General features: G+C 43.5%; 1 protein-coding gene across 5 annotated transcripts in view; it reads right to left on the minus strand.

Moving 5' to 3' along the window:
• The window catches only part of SPTAN1 (spectrin alpha, non-erythrocytic 1), a 120,607-nt gene that overhangs the window by 15,890 nt on the left and 79,421 nt on the right, over window positions 1-25,296 (minus strand). For 3 of the 5 annotated variants that reach the window (XM_077478697.1, XM_077478694.1, XM_077478692.1), the window contains 17 exons: window positions 23,128-23,163; window positions 21,880-21,927; window positions 21,656-21,747; window positions 19,725-19,869; window positions 18,079-18,260; window positions 13,722-13,821; window positions 13,429-13,626; window positions 13,190-13,336; window positions 11,278-11,381; window positions 10,606-10,768; window positions 4,525-4,539; window positions 3,084-3,215; window positions 2,676-2,813; window positions 2,488-2,592; window positions 2,175-2,383; window positions 247-367; window positions 17-138 (listed from right to left, as the gene is read on the minus strand). In XM_077478697.1, coding sequence (XP_077334823.1) covers window positions 17-138; window positions 247-367; window positions 2,175-2,383; window positions 2,488-2,592; window positions 2,676-2,813; window positions 3,084-3,215; window positions 4,525-4,539; window positions 10,606-10,768; window positions 11,278-11,381; window positions 13,190-13,336; window positions 13,429-13,626; window positions 13,722-13,821; window positions 18,079-18,260; window positions 19,725-19,869; window positions 21,656-21,747; window positions 21,880-21,927; window positions 23,128-23,163 — 2,057 coding nt within the window. The remainder of the gene's footprint in view (window positions 1-16; window positions 139-246; window positions 368-2,174; window positions 2,384-2,487; window positions 2,593-2,675; window positions 2,814-3,083; window positions 3,216-4,524; window positions 4,540-10,605; window positions 10,769-11,277; window positions 11,382-13,189; window positions 13,337-13,428; window positions 13,627-13,721; window positions 13,822-18,078; window positions 18,261-19,724; window positions 19,870-21,655; window positions 21,748-21,879; window positions 21,928-23,127; window positions 23,164-25,296) is intronic. The other 2 variants (XM_077478695.1, XM_077478693.1) reach the window with 1 other exon arrangement.

Here is a 25,296-nt window from a genome sequence, read left to right on the forward strand (position 1 = left end):
ATATACAATTTCTTACCTGGCTGAGGCTTGCTGCTTCAGTTCCTTCCAGTGTTCCACAAACTGAGCCAGTCGCTGCTGAATTTCTTCCTTTCCAATAGTGTTGTCATCGGCCAGTTTCTTACCAGTTTCCAGCACACCCTATAGAACACAACACAGCTCAGCTACCAACAAGAGAAAGAAGATACAGAAAGAAGGAAAAGAAAAAAGCAACAGGATGAACCAGAAAATGATGATCAGCTTCTATACCTGAATAGCTGGCTCGTGTGCAGCCAGTTCTGCCTCCAATCTCTTATGTTTCTTTCTCAGATTCTGCACTCCAGTCAGATCTCTGCCATAATCATCGGAGCCAACCAAGAGTTTCTTCTCCCTAAGAGCAATAAGCACATGTATATTAAGGAGAGCTGCTATGTACCATACATATTCTGAACAATAAGAACGTAATGAAAATACATAAACACCACATTGGTGGTTCTTTAACACACTCCACCCTGACAACTATTCATACCGCATTGAATGGTTAGAACTCTACCCCTCTTTTGGTATTCTTTACCTAGGTTTGCATTAAGGTGGGTACAAATGGGCCAAAAATTGTTCAAAAACAGTTGGTTTGTCAGGAACCGGCCTATTTTTTGCCCATCTATACAGCTCCTTGTCCATCAGAAGCTGGTCTCATGACCTGCTTCTGTCAAACAAGCATACTGGAAAACCAGTGCACACAGCCAATGGCTGTGAGCATTAATAACTGTTCTGGCAACGGGGCAGTCCCCTGTCAGAATACAATAGTCAGAGGTTACATCGCAGCACTAACATAGGATGTGTTATTATGCCAATCTAGGTTTTTTTTTTTTTGAAAAAAAAAAAAAGTGTACCCTACGTTACTCACTCTCTCTTTTCACAAAACCCACTTGGTCCTGGAGCCACACACCACAGCTGCCGGATAAAGATCAAGGGGTCTGAATCCCATTCTTCACACATTACTCCGCAGACACTAAATTTTTGCTTTAAGTTCCATATGCTAAACAAAACACAGATCCCATTGTTTCCCCTTCAGCTTTTCCAACTATGGGGTCTACAAACTATGGGCTTTATACTGGGATAAAAGTTTTCGGGTTTCTCGCGTTTACTGGAAGTCTGCTTTCTTTATTGTACCGGTTAGATTTTCATCATATTGTTTAACACCTTGTAAATGCATAAAAGTGTATTCAAAATAGAACAGCGTGCAAAAAAAAAAACAGATGCCACAAATTTTCTATACTGTGACTTCTGCACTTTCTGTATGCTACTCTGCCACCCAAAAGCAAATTTGGTCAGATTTTAAGCCAAATAGGATTATCCAAGCATAGTTAAAGTTATTAGGGAACTCCATCCAACCTAAACGATTAATCTTGTTTTAGAGAGATTTTTGCTTTGCTATACCATGATTTACAAATTATCCAGTGTTCAACTACCTACAAACAGAGTGGCCACTGATGGGATAATGTCGATCTATATACATATAAATTCAACGAAAATAAATATTGTACATGTCCTTTAGACCCAATGGTGTGTAATGAGTGCGCCCACCACTAAAACTGCAGCCTCTTACCAGATCATTAGACCCCAAATTATAGGTGGTCTAACAAGGCATGAAGCTACATGGATCTTGCTTCAAGCTTGTGATGGCATAGAAAACACAGGTATTCCGATGTCAGACTCCACTCTAGTTCTCCTTCCTATTCTGTGTTTAACTCGACCAGAGAAAACTAGACTTCAATAGTGTGATCCTGTCAAATTTTTGATCCAATTTCTTTTCACTGAATTTATATGTAAATGGACATGTCATTGATATGGACTTGATCGTTTATCACGAGTTCACAACTTTGTTGATCACAATTTGCACGCAAGGAGAAGAACCTCATTGTATATATATATATATATATATTCACACACAGCACAATATTAGGTTATTGAGCATTTGTATTTTTGTGTTTTCTGAGCGCAGCTGTGCAAATTTGATGTTTTGCGTCTAGCACTAAGTGCAGTTTTTATATATTCAAAATAATTGATCGAACATGAATGGGATTAAATTATGTCAGCTTGTCATGGAGCCAGTACTCAGAACTCCAGGGAAAGGGAGTAGGAAAGTTTGAGAAACCCTTATGTGACTTCTCTTAGGTATTTTTTTTTACACATACTTGATCCAAGATTCCTCGTCATCCAGGTCTCTGAAGAATTGATGAAGGCGATGGGACTCATTTAGCTTACTGCGACGAGCAGACGCCATTCCTTTAATTCGCTGGAAACGATCGTTAATAGCATCTCGCTTGTCCTTCACTTGGGAAGTATCGAAAGCGCTACTGGTCATCAGGCTGTCAGCCTGTCCGTTCAAATCCTTCAGGCGGTCCTAGAGAAAATGAAAAGAAAAGCTGAACCTCTGTCGATTCCAAACTGCAATATGCAAAATCAGTCCAATTTCTTGATTTTGCAGCCATTTCATTCCAGGCTTACCTCGTGGGCAGAGATATCAGCTTCAAGCAGCTGGTGTTTCTTCAGCAGGTTATTGACGGATGCCAAGTCCTTCCCATAATCCTCGGAGGCTAGCAAAGCCTCCACCTGTTGAGAAAGACATGCGTAAATATGCAGCATATATGGCCATTAGCATTGTTTTTTTGGACCAAATGAAAACTTTTTCTTACCTCTGAAAGCCAGAAGTCAAAGTCCTTGATACCAGTGTTGAAGTTTTGCTGCTTATTGGCCTCTTTCAACTTTTGGCTCTTCTCAGCAGATTTGTGGACCAGGAACTGCCACTGGTCTGCCAGTGCTGCCAAACGAGCCTAAAAATATATAATCAAGACAATCAACTAACTTTAAATAGCTCCTTCAAGCACAACTCAACATTTGGATAAAGGACAAATATTTAGGATGGTCTTTGACCTTTCAAGATGGTCTTGCCCAAATGAGGACTGCTAGGAGGTACAAACTGCCAGCAACAAGACGATCTCTTGGAGCAAGTCAAAAAAAGGGTTTGGGGTTTTATACAAAATTGGACATTCATTGAGAAAAGCAGCCACGAACACACTAACCACCTGTAAATGTCTGCTCACCTTCACTGCATCCTCGCTGCCGGCACATGCGCCACGATCTATGAGAGAATTGCCCATGTCTATGACACCACGGATACGATCTGCGTTAGCTTGCAGCTCAGCCTCAAATGCCTGGTGCTTCTGATGTTTGCTCTGCAGGGTAGTAAGAAACAACAGTTAAACTCAACATCACCTCAATAGCACACGAGTGTGGTCTACGCTGGATGTCTGGACAAGCGACATGAGGTTACAGTGTTCATAGACACCAGAGTATTAGGAAAAAGGGGAGGCAGATATGTTCCATGACTAGTTATCTGAGAGGTTTAATGAAGACATAAAACATTAACAAGCAAAAATAAATAAATGCCACAGTCCAAGGACAATCAGATGAGACCTCAACACGTTCTGCATGAGGTTTAAAAGGTCACCATTTTTGGGTTTACTGCTTCTTATTTATGATTTTGTTCCTTCTTTCTGACTTTTGCCCCTTTTTGTAAAGCATGCATTTCACAAAGACGTTTTAAAAAATGATGCTCTAAAGGTGTTACTGTATGTGTTTTGGGCAAAGGATCACCTGAAAGACTAAAGAATGAGAGGTAAGCAGCCAAAGGAAAAATAGAGTCAGAAATTATGTGACAGAGCCTCAACTTTAGGGCCTCATTGACGCAGGCGCTAACACCTGTAGTCCATGAATGGGCCGTGTCTTACATGCAGGCAGCCCTATCGGGTCTATGGGAGTGGACTGCACAGACAGAGTTGCTTGGCCCAATTCAACATCTGTTTATGTGAATGATCCCAAATGCAAAACTGTGGGTGTTTGAGGCTGCTCATTAGCACCCACAGGGGTGCCAAATTGGGTGGAGTGACTGTCTGGGCAGCTGCTGTATTCCCAAAGACTTGAATGTACTGCCTGCATGCAGCACCTAGCGGTTCCAGATGTTTAAAGACAGTGTCCAGTCATGGACTATGAGTTTAGGTGCCCATGTCAATGAGGCTATAAAGGAAGAATGAAAAGTAAACAATCCTCCAGAAAGAGGTCTCTTAGGAATGGGAGGGTTACTAAGGACAGGAACTTCTGAATGCACCCCAGATGTTATTAAAGTCATAGTGCATTCAGCTCACATAGATTTATCAGCACTGTAACTCGTCTCTCTGGAGGATGCCTCTGGACCACGCATCTAGCAGTATTGAGTAAAAAGGGACCATTATACATTATTCCACAGTCAGTCAGATCTGATTTTGGTTGCATGACCTGTAGGGTAACATCATGTAGAGCGTGTTTTGCTAATAAGCAAAACGAAAACATCCAAACTAGCGCTAGTAAAAGAAAAAAAATGAAAACAATGACTACTAACTACAAAGATACATAACAGACAGATGACCATCACTAAAAAAATAAAATAAAATTACAGATGGTTATGAACAAAGGTGAGGGACACAAAAGCACTTCCTGACCACTTACCAGGAGTTTGGAAAGCTATAAAATAGATTGAGAAAAGAAGGCATTGAGTAAATGACACTCAACTGTTGGAAGCATGAATGGCTACTACATTACTATAGAAAACAATAAAATAACCCGATTTAAAGTGAGCGTGTCCTTTCCCATGAGGACCAAAGCAACATGCTCGCCTAAATGCCAGCTCTTTTAGTTGCTTATATTTACCTTCTTATCACTCAACTGCTGCTCCTTTCACCTACAGGAGTGAAGAGAAGAAAACCTCTAAAGCTGACCAAACTAAGCCACGTTATATGCTTTCATATCCACAGCTTCAGCGACCAGTCCCTATAGGTTATCTCCATTTATTGCCTCTTCTTCCCTGATATGCTATATGGTGGAGTTTGCTGCTTTCTTATAGAAGTACTGCCCTGTGTAAATGAGGTGGTCTTGAGGGTAGACCTCCGTATACAATACTGCACCCGTGTTATCAGCTGCCTATTGTAATGTCACAGGATGTAACTTTTCTTTGAGTTATTTGACCCCTTTCACACTGGGGCCCCCCCCGTGCATTCATGGCAAAGCGCTGCTCGTTTTAGCGGTGCGTTACCGCTGTTTAACCACTTTCAGACCGGACCATTTTGCTGGTAAATGACCAGAGGTCTTTTTACACTTTGGCACTGCGCTGCTTTAACTGGTAATTGCGCGGTCATGCAATGTTGTACCCAAACAAAATTTGCGTCCTTTTCTTCCCACAAATAGAGCTTTCTTTTGATGGTATTTGATTGCCTCTGCGATTTTTATTTTTTGCGATATAAACGTAAAAAGACCGCAAATTTTGAAAAAAAATGATATTTTCTACTTTTTGTTATTAGAAAAATCCAATAAACTCAATTTTAGTCATACATTTAGGCCAAAATGTATTCAGCCACATGTCTTTGGTAAAAAAAAAGTCAATAATTGTATATTTATTGGTTTGCGCAAAAGTTGTCACATCTACAAACTAAGGTACGTTTTCTGGAATTTACGCAGCTTTTAGTTTACGACTGCCTATCTCATTTCTTGAGGTGCTAAAATGACAGGGCAGTACAAAACCCCCCCAAATGACCCCATTTTGGAAAGTAGACCCCCTAAGGAAATTGATAAGAGGCATGTTGAGCCCATTGAATATTTTATTTTTTTGCCTCAAGCGATTGAATAATGACAAAAAAAAAATTTTTTTTTTTTTTTTTACACAAAGTTGTCACTAAATGATATATTGCTCACACATGCTATGGGCGTATGTGAAATGACACCCCAAAATAAATTCTGCTGCTTCTCCTGAGTACGGGGATACCACATATGTGGGACTTTTTGGGAGCCTAGCCGCGTACAGGGCCCCGAAAACCAAGCACCGCCTTCAGGCTTTCTAAGGGCGTAAATTTTTGATTTCACGCCTCACTACCTATTACAGTTTTGAAGGCCATAAAATGCCAAGATGGCACAAAACCCCCACAAATGACCCCATTTTAGAAAGTAGACACCCCAAGCTATTTGCTGAGAGGCATGTTGAGTCCATGGAATATTTTATATTTTGCCACAAGTTGCGGGAAAATTACAAACTTTTTTTTTTTTTTTTTTTTTTCACAAAGTTGTCACTAAATGATATATTGCTCATGCATGCCATGGGCATATGTGAAATGACACCCCAAAATAAATTCTGCTGCTTCTCCTGAGTACGGGGATACCACATATGTGGGACTTTTTGGGAGCCTAGCCGCGTACGGGGCCCCGAAAACCAAGCACCGCCTTCAGGCTTTCTAAGGGCGTAATTTTTTGAGTTCACTTCTCACTACCTATTACAGTTTTGAAGGCCATAAAATGCCAAGATGGCACAAAACCCCCACAAATGACCCCATTTTAGAAAGTAGACACCCCAAGCTATTTGCTGAGAGGCATGTTGAGTCCATGGAATATTTTATATTTTGCCACAAGTTGCGGGAAAATTACAAACTTTTTTTTTTTTTCACAAAGTTGTCACTAAATGATATATTGCTCACACATGCCATGGGCATATGTGAAATGACACCCCAAAATAAATTCTGCTGCTTCTCCTGAGTACGGGGATACCACATATGTGGGACTTTTTGGGAGCCTAGCCGCGTACGGGGCCCCAAAAACCAAGCACCGCCTTCAGGCTTTCTAAGGGCGTTACAGTTTTGAAGGCCATAAAATGCCAAGATGGCACAAACCCCCCCCCCCAAATGACCCCATTTTAGAAAGTAGACACCCCTAAATTTAGGGGTACACTAGTGAGACTAGGTAATAAATGGCGGGTGCCCTGAAACTATAAAAAAATAACTAACCAACCAGCGTCACCTGTAACAGTTATATGGTGATCACTGGTGAAAGGGTTAACTAGGGGGCAATCAGGGGGCTTTATGCGGTAGTATATGGGGGTCCCTGGCGCTATAAAAAGCTGCGGCGAACCTAAATACCTACCTGCCTAACTAGCGTCACCTGTGACACTAATACAGTGATCAGAAAAACGATCGCTTATTAGGCTGGGTTCACACTGGAGCGATGCGGGAACGCCACGAATGCGCGGCGGGTTCCCGCATCGCATGCCTCCCGGCGGCAGTTCACACTGCCCTATGCGAACTGCTGGGAGTGTCAGTGAAATGTTAATGACACCCCCAGATCAGTTCGCATATCGCAGTGCGATCTGCAAACTTGGATCGCATGGTGTGAACACCCATGCGATCCGATTCTGCTGCGGACCAAAAAAAGGGTCCCGTGCGAGTTTGCGGCGGGTGCGGCGGGTGCGACACGAATTCAGCCATACTATCTGTATAGCTGAACTCGAATCGCACAGAGATCGGATGTGATTTGCACTGCAGTGCGGTGCGAATCACATCCGTTCTCATAAACCGCTGCAATGTGAACCCAGCCTTAGTGACACTGGCGACGGGGGGTGATCACGGGGTTAAACCTTTATTGGGGGGGTTAGGGGGGTACCTTAGAACTAAAGGGGGCTAACCCTAACTGCCCTAACAGTTATTAGTCACAAATGACACCTGCCGGGTGATCAGGGGGTTAAACCTTTATTAGGTAATAAATGGCGGGTGCCCTGAAACTATAAAAAAATAACTAACCAACCAGCGTCACCTGTAACAGTTATATGGTGATCACTGGTGAAAGGGTTAACAAGGGGGCAATCAGGGGGCTTTATGCGGTAGTATATGGGGGTCCCTAGCGCTATAAAAAGCTGCGGCGAACCTAAATACCTACCTGCCTAACTAGCGTCACCTGTGACACTAATACGGCGATCAGAAAAATGATCGCTTATTAGGCTGGGTTCACACTGGAGCGATGCGGAAACGCCGCGAATCCGCGGCGGGTTCCCGCATCGCATGCCTCCCGGCGGCACTTCACACTGCCCTATGCGAACTGCTGGGAGTGTCAGTGAAATGTTACTGACACCCCCAGATCAGTTCGCATATCGCAGTGCGATCTGCAAACTCGGATCGCATGGTGTGAACACCCATGCGATCCGATTCTGCTGCGGGCCAAAAAAAGGGTCCCGTGCGAATTTGCGGCGGGTGCGGCGGGTGTGGCGGGTGCGGCGAATGGCTGAACTCGAATCGCACAGAGATCGGATGTGATTTGCACTGCAGTGCGGTGCGAATCACATTCGTTCTCATAAACCGCTGCAATGTGAACCCAGCCTTAGTGACACTGGCGACGGGGGGTGATCACGGGGTTAAACCTTTATTGGGGGGGTTAGGGGGGTACATTAGAACTAAAGGGGGCTAACCCTAACTGCCCTAACAGTTATTACAGTCACAAATGACACCAATGCAAAAAAATAAAAAAATAAAAAAAAAATGACATTGGTGTCACTGTGACTGGGGGGCAGGGGTAATTGGGGGGGTGATCGGGGGGTAAAGGGGGGGTGTGAGTGTGCCTGGCATGTTCTACTGTGTGTGGGATGTGTTGGTGCAACTCACTGATCCGCTCTCCTCCGTGTCGGAACGAAAAATACCGACACGGAGGAGAGAATACATCACTTCCTCTCCTGTGTTTACATTACAGGAGAGGAAGTGATGTCACCGGGGATTTCCATTCGTCGGGAGCGATCGCGAGGGGGTGGCCATGAATGAATGGCCGTCCCCTCGTCCGGGATCGCTCCCGAACGAAAACCGACCGCCGCAGGCACCGGGCGGGGGCCCGATCGGGCCCCCGACCCGCGGGAGGCAAATCACGTACATGTATGTGCTTATGCCTGCCCGTGCCATTCTGCCGACGTACATCGGCGTGCGGCGGTCGGCAAGTGGTTAAGCTGTGCTTTTCGGGCGCTAGCAGGGAGCTTTTAACCAAAAAAGGGGTTAAAAAAACTCCCGTGCTGCAGTGTTTCCGAAGAGCTGCCCATGCATTGCAAAGAATGCTGCTTGCAAGACTTTTCCTTATGTCCCACAAGCGTACCGCCTGGGTGTGAAAGCACCCATTGCAATGAATGGGAGGCAGGTTTCAGGCGCAATTTCTAGCGCTAAAACGCCTGAAAAATTTCACGCACTGTGCCCTAATCTATTCCTAGACTTCAATAAAGACCATGTTCTCAATAAAAAGCTGGCCATACACTAGTACAACATTTGAACAAAAAAATGTTATGAAAATTCTCAGTACATTTAATGACTTGACAAATTTTGTTTGCAAGTACTGCAACTTATTTTTTTATTTTTTTTTGCGTTTAATTTTGGAACAAATGCACATTCCAGAATGAAAACCAAGAAAGTTTCCATCCTGAACATTGCTTTAACCCCACTAACAATCAGGAAATTAAATGACTGCTTTTAAAACAAAAACTTTGAACTGAAGCCTACTAATGCATGGCCAGTTTAAGCTTCAGTTCTCTCTGGTTAGAATGAATACAGGAATGGGGACACTCTCCCCAACCCCATGTGACAGCACTATGGTCTGGTAATTGGCCAGTCAGGCACCCAGCTCTGCGTCAATCCGAATTGACGGGTGGACGCCCCCCCCCCCCCCCCCCCCAGACAGAACACCCTGGTCAGCGCTCTAATTGGCTGAGTCTGCTGATCAGATGCCGGTTGGCAGACCTTTTTCGGTCATGCCCCTTCAACAGAAGCTGGATGTTAAGGCGGCTTTTTTCAGAGCGTCTGCCACACACACGATCAAATGTTGGCCGGTTTCTATTGAACTGGCTGATACTGCCCGATATTTGGCCCATGTGTACGGGCCTTGACTTTACCTACGATGGTAGAGGAGGGAAAAGAAGGTGAATATAAGAAAAAGGGCAGACCATTAAAGTCCAACTCCTGGCTAGATTATTAATTTAATTAAAGCGTTGTTGCAACCCCCCCCCCCCAAAAAGCCAGCAGCTACACATACAGCAGCTGATGGCTATTAACAATAGGACACTTACCTCCGCATGCGCAAGGCCCTGCTCCACTCTCCTACTGGCCAGGCGACAGGGAGAGAGGAGGGAGCCTCGAGTCAGGTCATGGCTGGATGTGGGAACAGGATACCTGTCAAAGAGAGGTATCCTGTCCCCCCCTCCACCCGAAAGGTGCCAATTGTGGCACCAGAGGGGGAGAGGAGACAAATGAGCGGAAGTTTCACTTTTGGGTGGAACTCCGCTTTAAACAAAAAAATAAAAACTCGAAACCCAGCTCTATTTTGCCACAAGATTTCCTCAGTCTTCCAGGCTGAATGATGCCACCTTCACTCAGCCTGAACACTGAATAAATACTGTGATTGTAGGGTGTAAAGGTCAACTACCACAATGCCCTTCTTTTAAAGTGTACTGGTAATGACATCATTATGGCACTAATGGTCTGCATCAGTATATAAAAAAAATGAAATGCTGGGCTTATACTACATAGTTTGTCAGGAAATCTATTCAACTTGGATCTGTTACAAACATGAGCAATTTAAATTGAGAATGTAATATAAATGTAACAGCAGGGGTCACTTTCAGTGCAAACGTCAACAATTTAGCTGTTCATATTGTACCATTTATATAGAGTACTTGTTTAGGCACATTACCATTTGGAGTTATAGTATAGTAATCTGTGTTAGTATTTTTTTCTTCCCCCCAATACCCACCTGGATGTTTGTGGGATCCTTGTAGGACTCATCGCTTGCTGTCTGGAGCTTCTCACTGATCCAGGCTTCAATCTCATCTACATCTCTGCTAAACTGTTGCAGAGTCTGAGATTCTCCAAGCTTGGATCGCTTCTCAATCATCTGAGCCTTCAGACGACGCCACCTACAGGAGAAAAGGAACCAATTATAGAACCCCAAACAGGATTAGTGTTGGTCTACACCAGGGGTAGGCAACCTCGACCCTCCAGCTGTTTTGAAACTACAAGTCCCGTGACATTGCAAGACCCCAACAATCACAGGCATGACTCCTAAAAGCAGAGGCATGATGTGATTTGTAGTTTCACCACAGCTGGAGAGCAGAGGTTGTCTACCCCTGGTCTACACAGTCCATGTACTCGGCATTCAAACTGAATAGTCCTGCGTCAGCTTTGGTTAAGCTCTCAGAGAGTCTGTGGAGGTCACTACTCCCGATCAGCAGTTAATGAAGCCCAGAAAGCCTATTGGGGCCTTCGGGTTCATTAGGATTACAAAAAACATTTAAAAACCCAACAAAAAAAAATGTACACGCACAATGCTTTTTTTTCTAATATCCAATACATGTGCATGACCTCCTTTAATCAAATAAACTGGCAATACATGTCTCATTTGGCAGATTTTCTTCATAACCCCCACCTGTCCAGGACTTCATTACGACGACCAGCAATGTCTCCCTTGGCATAGTGGTCAGCAGTTATTAACTGGTCAGCAAAAGACTGCAAAGCGGCGATCTTCTCTTCCTGTAATGATAGGTAAAGGCTGTGTTAGCACAGTAGACACAGAGGGAATAATTATAAACATTACAACTGTCTATATCAGTATATACCACTTCCTGCAAACATCTTCCCTGCCGCACTTTGAATCCAAATGTGTCCAATGCAACCTTCCCATGGTCATCAGCACTGAAATTGACATTTCTGTCTTTCAGTTGCCTTTGATACCTAAAGTGGCCCTATTTAACATTCGCTAACTGCCCTATAGCAGTTTTATTGCTATGGGCAGCAGCTGTGCGCCAGATCACGTTTATATGCGTATCTACACCTGGGGGCGTGCACATATTCCCGGCAGAAGCCTATCTGCGGGTGTGGGGCACTAGATGTCCTCTGGCACCTAGTGATCACTGGTAAAGAACACAGAATGGTGATCTGCTCATTTAAACAAGGCAGATCGCTGTTCTCACAGCGGAAGGGATAGATTCTGTGTTCCTGCAATGCAGGGACTAGAATCTATTTCTTCCCCTAGTAAAAACAGCTCACGGTGTACACCAAAACACTGGTTAGGCACAGTGTTAACCCTTTGATCACCTTAAATGTTTAACCTCTTCCCAGGCATGTCATTAATACAGTGACAGTGCATATTTTTAGCACTGATTAGTGTCACCGTTTCCCAAAATGTGTCAGTTAGTGCCCAACTGTCTGCAACAATATTGCAGTCCCACTACAAAATCGCTGACATTATTACTTAAATAAAAATTCCAGTATAGATCCCACAGTTTAAACCATATAACGTTTGTGTAAACCAATCAATATATTCTTATTGGGATTTTTTTTTTTAACCAAAAACATGTAGAAGAATACATATTGACCTATATTTATGAAGAAATTACATTTTTTGATTGGATATCTTTATAGCAGAAAGTAAAAAATATTGTTTTTTGTTTTCAAAATTGACGGTCTTTTTTTGTTTATAGCGCAAAAAATAAAAAATAAACCTTCAGTGGTGATCAAATATTACCAAAAGAAAGCTCTATTTGTGGAAAAAAAAAAAAGGGTAAATATTTGGGTCACACGACCGCAAAATTGTCAGTTAAAGTAGCGCAATGCCGCATCGCAAAAAGTGGCCTCGTCATGAAAGGGGGGGGGGGGTAAATCTTTTAGAGATCAAGAGCAACCAATCACTGTCCCAATCTGTGTAGTTCTATGCAAGGTTTCAATAAGAAAGAAAGACTAAGTCTAAATGGAAACATCAAATGCTTTGTGCACTCATTAGAAAATCCATAGTACACCATTCTGTGGCACCAGTGACATGGAAATACTTTAATGTGACTACAGACAGAAGATCAAGTTTCTCATTCAGGAACTGCCTGTACAAGTTAACTGTTTTGTATACAAGTTTACTGCAAGATTGAGATATATATATATATATATATATATATATATATATATATATATATATATATATATATATATATATATATCTCTATATACACACACACACACATCTAATTTCACATGATTTTGGGGACTGGCTCATGCTTCCATAACAGACCACACCACCCAATGTCTGTAGCTGCCTTTAGAACAAGCATAACCCACTTATTTCACTTACTACATAGATATGTGAGTAGACACGTTTACGGATTACACTTTTGTTATCAGCAAATTTCATGCATTCGCTCGGTCTTCTTTCGGTCTAAAACCCAGTATTAGTAGCAAACAAGAAAGAGGTTCAGCAATTGGAGTGGCTAATGCACTGTCTGATGCAGAGCTTTAGTTCTCTCCTATAAATTCAGTAATATTCTAATTTGTTCTTGTAGTATCAATCTCACCTGTACATTAATTGCTTTATCAAAGTCTTCATGTTTCTTGATGAGAGCCTCAACACTGTCCAGCGAGTCCCCTTTGTCCTCATTGTTGAGGAAAGCCTCACGTGCCGCCATCCAATTCTCAGCTTGCTCGCAGTCTCTATTAAAGAGCTATAGGAGTAGGACACAATAAAATCAGATGATACTGAAGAGAAGATTCATGCAGACAGCAGTATTTTTTGGGGTGAAATCAAAAAGATTACCTGGAGTTCCAAGCACTGATCCAGCATCATCCTGCGCTGCACCCAGGCTTTTTCCAAGCTGGCACGTTCCTGGTCTAATATGTCCAGCTTTTCCTTTATTTCAGGACTGGCATAATGCCCGCGAGCCAGCAGCTGCTGTCCAAAGTGTTCAAAGGCCTGGAAGGTGCCAGCTCTTGCATCAATCTCAGTGCGGTGCTCCTATGTGGGGCAGAGAGAAGAAAAAAAAAAATCATCACAGGGCATCTATTAGCAAGATCATTACGCCTGGGAACAGCAGACCTCCCATAGCTAACCTGGTGTCTCTCCAAGAGGGCTTCGGCTCCAGTAACATCTTTGGCAAGCTCCTCAGATGACACCAAGCCACGAATTCCATTAATCCAGGACATGAGGTCCCTGAAAGATAAGCAAAGTTCTTAATTCACATGGACTGCATATTAATCATTAGTGGTTAACTGCGCCAAGTACAAGTGTCAGAACCATGCTGCTACTGCTGATCTTCTCTGAAACTTTTCTGTTTGGACAGTCAAGTCGATCCTATGGATTCACTGCAAATGCATTTCTGACCTGGCATAAGTATGCAGATCAGGTGTTCAACCTGATTTCACTTGCTGCATGCTTGTTCTGAGTCTGTGACACAGAATATCCTGAAACCAGACACAGCCAGCCAACTAGCAAGAGGAGTAATGGTGTTCAAAGCTTCTCATGACAAACTTGTTTTATATATACACAAAAGATGAAAATGGTATATGTAACTATTGCAAGCATGCATACAGTGGAGGAAAAAGTATTTGATCCCCTGCCGATTTTGCATGTTTGCCCACTGACAAAGAAGTGATCTGTCTATAATTTTAATGGTAGGTTTATTTTAACAGTGAAAGATGGAAAAAAAATATCTAGAAAAACGCTATTCAAAAAAGTTATAAATTGATTTGCATTTTAATGAGTGAAATAAATATTTTATCCTCCATCATTCAGCAAGATTTCTGGTTCTCCGGTATCGTCTATACAGGTTATGAGCTGAGATTAGGCACACTCATAAAGGCAGTGCTCATAATCTCAGCTTGTTATCTGTATAAAAACACCTGTCCACAGAAGCAATCAGATTCCAATCTCTCCACCATGGTCAAGACCAAAAAGCTGTGCAAGGATGTCGGGGACACGATTATAGACCGACACAAGGCTGGAATGGGCTACATGACCATCACCAAGCAGCTTGGGGAAAGGGTGAGAACAGTTGGTGTGATCATTTGCAAATGGAAGAAACCCAAAATAACTGTCATTCTCCCTCGGTCTGGGGCTCCATGCAAGATCTCACCTCATGGAAGTTTCAGTGATCATGAGAACAGCGAGGAATTAGCCCAGAACTACAAGAGAATCTTGTTAATATCAAGGCAGTTGGGACCATAGTCACCAAAAAAAAACAATTGGTAACACTACACTGGGAAGGACTGAAATTCTACAGCACCCACAAGAAAGCACATGTACAGTCCTGTCTGAAGTTTGCTAAATGTACATCTGAGGAGAACTGGGTGAAAGTGTTGTCAGATGAGACCAAAATCAAGCTATTTTGCATCAACTCAACTCGCCATGTTTGGTGGAGGAGGAATGCTGCCTATGACCCCAAGAACACCATCAAACATGGAGGTGGAAACATCATGCTTTAGGGTGTTTTTCTGCTAATGGAAAAGGACAACTTCACTGCATCAAAAGGGAGGATGGACAGGGCCATGTACCGGAAAATCTTAGGCGAGAACCTCCTTCCCTCAGCCAAGGCATTGAAAATGGGTCGTGGATAGGTATTCCAGCATGACAATGACCCAAAGCACACGGCCAAGGCAACAAAAAGGAGTGACTCAAGAATAAGAACATTAAGGTCCTGGAGTGGCCTAGCCACTCTCCAGACCTTAATCCCATAGAAAACATGTGGCGGGAGCTGAAGGTTTGGGCTACCAAAACGTCAGCCTCAAAACCTTAAAGACTTGGAGAGGATCTGCAAAGAGGAGTGGGACAAAATCCCTCCTGAGATGTGTGCAAACCTGGTGGTCAACTACAAGAATCGTCTGACCTCCGATTGCCAACAAGGGTTTTGCCACCAAATACTAAATCATGTTTTGTGAAGGGGACAAATACTTATTTCACACATTAAAATAAATTTATAAAAAAAAAATTAAATGTGTTTTTCTGGATATTTTTGTTGTTCTTCTGTCTCTCACTGTTAAAATAAACCTACCATTAAAATTATAGATCATTTCTTTGTCAGTGGGCAAATGTACAAAATCAGCAGGGGATCAAATACTTTTTCCCCCCTCACTGTACAGTAGGCGTTTCTAAACCGATCTGTCCATTTCATGGTCTAGTCTGATGCAGCAGAAGCTTGGATGGTATTCAATTTCTCTCACTTTTAATGACATAAAATAGTTTTGTACCATGCTAGCCATCAATTAATGCAGAAAGTTTGCAGTTTAGGCGATTAACCTTTATTGACTAACTGCAGATATTTAAGATACAAGCTTTTTGGTATCCCTTGCATTCTTTATTCATGCTGTATACAATTGTATCAGGCCTGATAATAGAATGTAAAGGGTCATCTTTAATAACCAAGTTAGCCATACAGAGTTATCGCCTGAAACTCCAAACTTTCTGCAATAACATATGAATGATACTTTGTGATTAACGCTAGGTTCACACTTGTGCAGCTCTGCAAGACGCATTTTGCTGGGGCATGACAACTCCTTCATTTGAAAAGGTCCCTGGACAATTTTTAAAATGCTGTCCGCACAGAAACCGCAAGTACAGTGCGGTTCCCAGTGCAGGAGGCTGAGCTGCGTTTTTCCAGTGTGTGGGGGTGCCATTAGGATCCCCACACATCTCCTGAGCAGCAGCGCGTTTTATTCTGCGAGTGGTTACAGCTGTGTGAACAGGTGCGGTCCTGCAGTGCCAATCACCCACACAGGTGTGAACCTAGCCTAAGTGCAGGCCCAGGAATTATGTCAGCTGTTTAAACTGAGGGAAAATACTGAAAAACATGACCTGCTGAAGAACTTAAAGCGGAGTTCCACCCAAAAGTGGAACTTCCGCTCCTTGTACTCTGGTGGCACCTTCCTGGAGCCTCCGTCACGGGTATCTGCGACATCGCTGGGGCTCCCGCCTTATTCTCCAGTCGCTGGTCCAGTAGAAGCGAGGAGCGGGGCCTTGCACATGGGCTGTAGGGTTCCAGGCGTGAAGCCATAAGGCTACACTGCTGGGTTCCCTTACTCGCAATGAAGGTGGCATGCATCTGACGGAAACATCCGCTGCATTGCCGACATCACTGGACTCCAGGACAGGTAAGTTTCCAATTATTAAAAGTCAGCAGCTGCATTATTTGCAGCTGCTGGCTTTTAATTTTTGATGGGTGGACCTCCACTTTGAGTCCTTTGAGAAAGTTTGTGTTACATATAGAATGGTCCTAAGGCTGGACAGCTTTCAAATGTTTTAAACTTTTGCCACTTTTTGAAAAATAAATAGTTGTATTCTATGCATGCCCTTGAAGCAACATCTTTGGATTACACTGAAGGCAAGGATTGGGCCAAGTAAGCATAGACACCCATGATGCATTGTGCAGAGGGCTCTCCCTGGGGAATCTCTCTGATCACTAGTCTGTGTCTTCCTCCACAGAAACCATGGTGAGTGTCTATTGCGTATCCTACACTGAAATCATGGTCATGTGACTAAAGGTGCAAAAAATTCAAAAATACTTTACATTATTACAGTTTTAACATGTAACAAGCCACTGTACCATCTACCAACTCTTCTGGGAAGGCTGTCCACAAGGTTTAGGAATGTGTCTATGGGAATGTTTGACCATTCTTTCAGAAGTGCATTTGTGAGGTCAGCGGCTGATGTGGACGAGAATGCTTTTCTCGCAGTCTCCGCTCCCAATTCATCCCAAAGGTATTGTATCAGGTTGAGGTCCGGACTCTGTGCAGGCCAGTCATGTTCCTCCACCCCAAATTCGCTCATACATGTCTTTATGGATCTTGCTTTGTGCACGGGACCAAATTATTTGGTGGAGGGAGATTATGGTGTGGGGTTGTTTTTCAGAGGTTTGGCTTGGTCCCTTAGTTCCAGTGAAGGGAACTCTTAAAGCATCAGCATACCAAGATATTTTGGAAAATGTCATGCTCCCAACTTTCTGGGAACAGTTTGGGGATGGCCCCTTCCTGTTCCAACATGGCTGCGCACCAGTGCACAAAGCAAGGTCCATGAAGAAAAGGATGAGTCAGTTTAAGGTGGGGGAACTTGACTGGCCTGCATAGAGTCCTGACCTCAACCCGACAGAGCCTTTCAGATGAATTAGGAGCGGAAGCTGCGAGCCAGTCCTTGTCATCCAACATCAGTGCCTGACCTCACAAAAGCTCTTCTGGAAGAATGGTCAAACATTCCTATAGACACCCTCCTAAACCTTGTGGACAGACTTCCCAGAAGAGTTGAAGCCGTTATAGCTGCAAAGGGTGGACCAACTCACTATTGAACCCTACGGACTAAGACTGGGATGCCATTAAAGTTCAGGTGCGTGTAAAGGCAGGTGTCCCAATACTTTTGGCAATATAGTGTATGCGATCTGGCACCACCTATAATAAAACATGTCATCAAGAATGACCATTTTACCTGAAGTCACTCAGGAAGCGCTGCAGGTCATGAGAATCTCCCAGCTTCGCTTTTCGCTTGTCAGCCCTTTTGCCAAGACTGTTCCAAGCTTGGTTGAGCTCGGTGCACTTCTCCTGGATATCCTCAGCAGATTCTGGATGTGATTGGATGAGCCGCTCTGCGGTCTCTCCCAGGGAATTTACCTGCGAATAGAAGTAGGTAAGCGATGATCTGACAAATACCTAGCAATTGACCACCAGCCAGACTCTTGCTTGTGAGCAGGTGTCTACTGTGCAAGTGCACCTGCTAGCCTAACATCAATAGTATGTAAACTCTTGGAGGGGGTGATAAGGGACTATATACAAGATTTTAGTAATGAGAACGATATTGTTAGCAGTAATCAGCATTGATTCATGAAGAATCGTTCTTGCCAAACCAATCTACTAACCTTCAATGAGGAGTTGAGTTGCCATCTAGATAAAGGAAGGTCCGTAGACGTGGTGTATCTGGATTTTGCAAAAGCATTTGACACAGTTCCCCATAAATGTTTACTGTACAAAATAAGGTCTGTTGGCATGGACCATAGGGTGAGTACATGGATTGAAAACTAGCTACAAGGGCAAGTTGAGAGGGTGGTAATAAATGGTGAATACTAGGAATGGTCAGGGGTGGGTAGCGGGGTCCCCAAGGGTTCTGTACTGGGACCAATCCTGTTTAATTTGTTCATAAACTACCTGGAGGATGGGGTAAACAGTTCAATCTCTGTATTTGCAGATGATACTAAGCTCAGCAGGGCAATAACTTCTCCGCAGGATGTGGAAACCTTGCAAAAAGATCTGAAGAAATGAATGGGATGGGCAACTACATGGCAAATGAGGTTCAATGCAGAAAAATTTAAAATAATGCATTTGGGTGGCAAAAATATGAATGCAATCTATATACTGGGGGGGAGAACCTCTGGGGGAATCTAGGATGGAAAAGGATCTGGGGGTCCTAGTAGATGATAGGCTCAGCAATGGCATGCAATGCCAAGCTGCTGCTAACAAAGCAAACAGAATATTGGCATGCATTAAAAAGGGGATCAACTCCAGAGATAAAACAATAATTCTCCCGTCCTACAAGACTCTGGTCTGGCCGCACCTGGAGTATGCTGTCCAGTTCTGGGCACCAGTCCTCAGGAAGGATGTACTGGAAATGGAGCGAGTACAAAGAAGGGCAAAAAAAGCTAACAAAGGGTCTGGAGGATATTAGTTATGAGGAAAGGTTGCAATCACTGAACTTACTCTCTCTGGAGAAGAGATGCTTGAGAGAGGATATAATTTCAATATACAAATATCATACTGGTGGCCCCACAGTAGGGAGAAAACTTTTTCGCAAAAGGGAGTTTAACAAGACTTGTGGCCACTCATTACAATTAGAAGAAAAGAGGTTTAACCTTAAACTACATAGAGGGTTCTTTACTGTAAGAGCGGCAAGGATGTGGAATTCCCTTCCACAGGCGGTGGTCTCAGTGCGGAGCATAGATAGTTTAAGAAACTATTAGATAAGCACCTGAATGACCATAACATACAGGGTTATCCAATGTAATACTGACATATAAACACACACATAGGTTGGACTTGATGGACTTGTGTTTTTTTTCAACCTCACCTACTATGTAACCTCACCTTATCTCCTAGTGCAGCAAGGTCTCTCTCAAATCCTTCATGCTTTCGCTGCAGGGCCTGAACGCTGGCCAGATCGTGTCCATAGCTGTCAGTGTTTAGAGCCTGGTTCTTCTCCTCAATCCATTCTTTGGTCTCGTCAGCATCTCTGCACAGAGAAGGGAGAAAACGTAAACTCATCTGAAGATATTAAACAGAAAGCGTCATCTCAGGTACTTTCAGTCCTAGGCCTCGGTCATATGAGCAGTTTTCTTTACAGGTCTGAAAGGATCCATACTGGATCGCTTTTCAGAGTCGGTTGCTAGGCAAGATCAACCACCAGTTTTTACCACTCCTTTGCAGCCCATGTGAACAAGGCAGGGGGACGACATGAAGGAGTGACATAGACGGGTAAAAAGGGAAACTAGTGTGGAGTGTTTCTAGCAGTGCATATCAGAGATTGGAAGGTTGCTGTGACACTGTGGGGGCCAAATAAATTAATCTAAGGCCATGTTAGAAGGAGCAGAGGCTCCAATAATCCAAAGAAAAAAAAAAAAAAAAAAAAGAAGAAGATCGGAGAGTATCCTGCTCTGCTTAGTGTACATCATTCTAGGGGCAAGGGCAGTACCCCAGCTGTCTGCTGTGATCCCCCAAGAAATGCTTGCAGAGGTCAATTCCTCTGAAGAAAACGAAAGCCAGACCCCACATCTGGCACTCCCACCTAACAGACAAGCGTCACAGGAAGCAGGGGCGTATCATCTGCGAGGCAAGCAAGGCCCCCTCTGCCTGCCACTTCACCCCACTACACTGACAACCCCCCCACGCTCTGAAGCTGTCTTCCCTCCTCTGCCCTCCCGCCGACTTTGGGAGCTGCAGGGCAGTCACAGAGGACCTGTTTGGCCAAATACTGTAGATCCACCCCCCCCCCCCCACCTTCCTGATCGCCACCTGCTAGTTCGGGAGATCACTGGATGAAGTGTGTGCGGGGGGTGTTTACCAGCCCCCTTCCTTTCCTGAAAGAATACAGACAGTGATCACAGTGCTGATTACTTCTGTACTCATTCTCTGACATAGTAAAGTGTGTTCACGATTTGGCAGTTTGTGAATGAAATATAGTAAACACTGTAACACTGTATAGTGTACTATATTTCATTATATGAATAGGTGTCTCTATACAGACCCCTACCTCATTCATCCACAGTGCAGCTCGAGCTGCAAAGAAAGGGACTGAAGACAGTCCCTTTCTTTGTCTCAAAGGAGAGACATTAGGAGGAAGCACCCATCTTTTCAAAGCCCCTCAAAAAATAAAAAAATTGTACCGGTACAAAAAAATAAAATAAAAATAAACCATAGCAAGAGCCCTTTCACATGGGGGGGGGGGGGGGGGCTCCGTACAGCGGATCCACCTGCTCAGCCCGCTCTCTCCTCTATGGGGCTGTTGGATGCCAACGGACCACCTATCCATTTCCATACAACTGCCATCCGATCAAATCCAATCTAGAGACAGATGGGGAATAGATCCCTCATCCGCCTGTTTTTGGCAGACACGATTGGATGGGATGATGTCGGGTGACAGCAGACAGGAAAAGATGGGGGGGGGGGGGGGGGGAGAGAAGGGTACTCTCAATTTGATTTTTAGGTCAATTGTGTTAAATGTAGGGACATTCACAGCAGATTCAGGGTCAGAAAACTTCACGACATCCATCAGACTTGTAAACAAAAGTATTTCAAGGGCAAAAGAGCATTTTTGAGTTTGCGCCCCTTTTGTTTGTTAGGAATTCCATCTGCTCCGTTCTTTAAATTTAAAGTGGCACAAGCATTACGCTGGTGCTCCTTTTTGTTAATTCCTCCCAACGTATTAAAGTGTAGCACCATTATGTGTGCTGCACTAATCACATTCATGATCGGTGACCAATGCAAATCCATGCATCATATAATCTGGCCAACCACTCTACCTGTGGAATCTCTGTACTTCATGAGCGCTGCCCAGCAGCTGGCTTCTCTCCTCTGCCAACTGCTGCAGGGACCTCCAGCGGTCATTCAGCTCCTGCAGAAGAAAAGAGGGACTCATAACCAATCATGTGAGGTTTAAAAGAACGTCGACCAATGAATGCTGGGAAGAGGTGTGTTTTATAATGGAGGGTAATGAATGAAGACATAAAGTTAATATTAGTCATACCTTGATTGAATTAAAAGTAGCCACAGTCTGCACAGCTGTCCTCACAGTCTGAAAAATAAAATGATAGTTTTGTATTAAAATTAAGAATGGACAGAAGTTTCCAAGTTCAGATTTAATGCTTGCTGGGATTTTTTTCTGGTTTGCTACACTTTTATACTTGTTATAGTTGTTAATCAATTCTGGGATACAGCATTATTGAATAAGGAAACAATTATTGGCAGCCATGACAACGCCTATTACTAGATCATAAGACCTAAAGGATCATTTCACCCAAAAGTGATTTTAGCTCTAGGTACAGCCATTGGTTTCTTATATACCTTGCATTATGTAGAGCTCTCCCTCCCATAATTCCCAGGTTTATTCCTATTCAGTTATGGTTGTTCTAACACACCTTTGTGTGGTTCGGCTCCTCCCATTACATTTTCCAGGATATATTACATAAATCCAGCGGTAAGAGTGGAGCTACTCACTAAGGGCACAGCATATGTGCTGACCCAGGAACGCCGTAAAAATATCTCACCAACAGCGCCCAGGAGAGATGTATGAAATTGTGACGTTGGTGAAGTATCATCTATCGAAACAAATATCCTTTTTGGCTGGACTGATCCTTTAAGACAAATGCAGACATCCGATTACAGCGGAGTGGTCAGACCACAATCTTGTGTCTGAACATGGTGCATGACCACTAGGGACTTGCGACCAACACACGTCTTACAGGTTTTTTTTTTTTTTTTTAATTCTTCACTGCTTTAAAAAAGGTAAAAAAAAAAAAATTCTGTGCTGCAGCTAGCCACCAGGCCCCCCACCCCGCTTTTCTTACCAGAGCCTGATCCAATCTAGCAATGTGCACAAGTGCAGTGGCTCCAGATGCTGTAGCTCTCCTTATTGGACAGATTGATAGCAGCAAGAGCCAGTGGCTCCCACTGCTGTCAAGCAAAAGCTGTGACGCAGGGGCGGGGCCCAAGTCCTGCTGTCTGTGTCAATGGAGTGAGCCTGCATGGGTGCCCAAACAGAAAGCGGCTTTCGGTGGGGGTCACCAGGTAAAAGAATAAAAGAGGAGGAGCACCCTATGAGGGACACCAAAAGAAGAGGATCGGGGCTGCTCTGTGCAAAAGCATTGTAGGCAAGTATAGAAATGTTGGTTTGATTTTTAATAAAAAAAATAAAAAAAGGTTTACAATCACTTGATTCCACCAACAACCATCTAAACCCAGTATAACAATATTTGTTAAATCAATAAGGACCTACCTTCCATGGTGATGCTCCCTTGGCATCAGCCTCATCCTACACAAAACAATGGAGAAGGTAACATAATGATTACCAAACCAGACCAATACTCAGGTAATTGTGATTTGTCTATCAATGTGAATAAGAGGTTGTTTGTTAATATGTCTACTTGCAAAACATAAAAAGCCTGCACAGGGAGGGTCAATGCCCTTAAGATTTTGCCTAATGTCTATCCTCCTAGGGAGGTGCTAATACCCTATTGGTCTGCTGTTCCCCCCAGTGAACTTTCAGAGATGAGCGACTTAGGTGTCCATTTATGAAGCAGTGATCAGCAATAATCCCCAGGATTGCCACTGATCACAGCTCATAAACCGTTTACGAACCAGAGATAAGCATGTTCTCCCGTCGATTATCTCCACACACAGAGAATCCTCATTGAATGACACAGTAACGGACAGTTTATGAAGCTGCGACCTGAGCGCTTCACTGTCGATCAGTGTCAGAATTCACCCTCCCCAATTCACCAGCTCAGAGCTGGACAATCGGGGAGTGGAGTGAAGAGAGAATCAGGAAGATTATTAACTTCCTTATGCCTCGTTCAGACCCCTCAGTGTTTCAGTGAATTTCTGCTACTGCAATCTCGTAAAGTCTCACGAGATTCCATTATCAGGGGGCGTTCTCCAGTGTTGGAAGCATTTTGCTTCACTCCTCCAAAGGAGAAATGATCTACACCGCTTCATAAACAGGCACACAGAGGAGAAACATCTCCTCTGAGAATGCTGGAGAAACGATCTCCTCTGAGAATGCCGGAGAATGAAGCAGTGATTAGATTTCACTGCTTCATAAAATGGACACCTTAGAGAGTCGTAAATTCAATGTCAAATTTGAGGTTTGTTTTGCTTGTACTATCATCAGAAGAAAGGTTTCTATTAAAAATGATACCTTCTTTGTTGCTGTGGAACTTCTTAAAGTCTAATGGCTCTCCAGATTTCAGCTGAATACATTCCAGGTAAATTAAAACAAAAAAAGTGTGTGCAAAGTACTACAGCTCGCTTTCTTTAAAAGGTATCCACAGTAGAAAAGCTGGCGGTCCAACAAGCCCTTTGCTGTGTCAGAGCTGGAGCTCTTCAATTAGCAGGGACCATGAGCCTTGCTGAAAGTATAGATAGCTTTGACTCAGCAGGGGGGCATATGGGACCTCTGCAGAGAGATCACTGTTTCCACACATAGAGCAAGGGACCTCCATTGCAGCATACCAGAAGGGAGGCAGGCTTTTCTACTGATACGTTGGCTGCTTTAAAAAACAAAAAAACAAAAACAAAAACAAAAAAAAAAAAAAAAAAAAAAAATATTTTTAAAGACCCCTTTCACACTTTTCAGGCGCTTTAGCTCTGGAAATGGCCTCTGCCAAGCGCCTGAAAACCGCCTCCCATTCATTCAAGTGTGACTTTTCACAATGGGGCGGTGCGCTTGTGGGACGTTATGTAAAGTCCTGCAAGCAGCATCTTTGGGGTGGTTTGGGAGTGCTGTAATTAGCGCTCCCAAAATGCCCTGCCCATTGTAATAAAAGAGCTTCAGAAGTGTTGCAACACGGGAGTTTTTAACCCCTTCTTTGAGGTTAAAAACACCTCGCTAGCAGCCAAAATGCGCAGCTTAAACAGCGCTAAAGCGAGCAGCACTTTAGCACCAAACGTGGCCGCGGCCCCAGTGTGAAAGGAGTCCAAGACTCTGCAAGATTTTTGTTTTCATGAACCTGGAATTTATTTAGCCGATTTAAAATGGAAATTTCAGTTCCACTTTAAGACTCACACTTGTGTGACTTGTTATGCGACTTTGGACATGACAAGTTGCATGACAAGTCGCAGCCATTCTTTTCAAAGGCACCTGTTCAGATACGTGTCGACATAAAATTGCAGGGATTTTAAAAAGTTGCCTGCACTACTTTGGTGTGACTTTTGATGCGTCTTCGGTCCATTGAGTGTAAAGTCAGATCAAAGTTGCATTAAAGTAGCGCTCCAAAGTTACACTGGAAATCATACTTTCGAGTCGCACTAGTGTGAAGAGCTCTAAGCGGTCTCAACAACATCCATTTAGTTTACAACAGAAGCCCTGGAATTCATGAAGTTGTAGTTACCTAATAAGAGTCTGTCTCGTTGTAGTGTGACAAATGGCAAAACTTGCAACAAATTT

The sequence above is a fragment of the Lithobates pipiens genome, unplaced genomic scaffold (genome assembly GCF_037356315.1).
Source record: "Lithobates pipiens isolate NorthernLeopardFrog02 unplaced genomic scaffold, aLitPip1_a1.2 Scaffold_1, whole genome shotgun sequence".
NCBI lineage: Eukaryota > Metazoa > Chordata > Amphibia > Anura > Ranidae > Lithobates > Lithobates pipiens.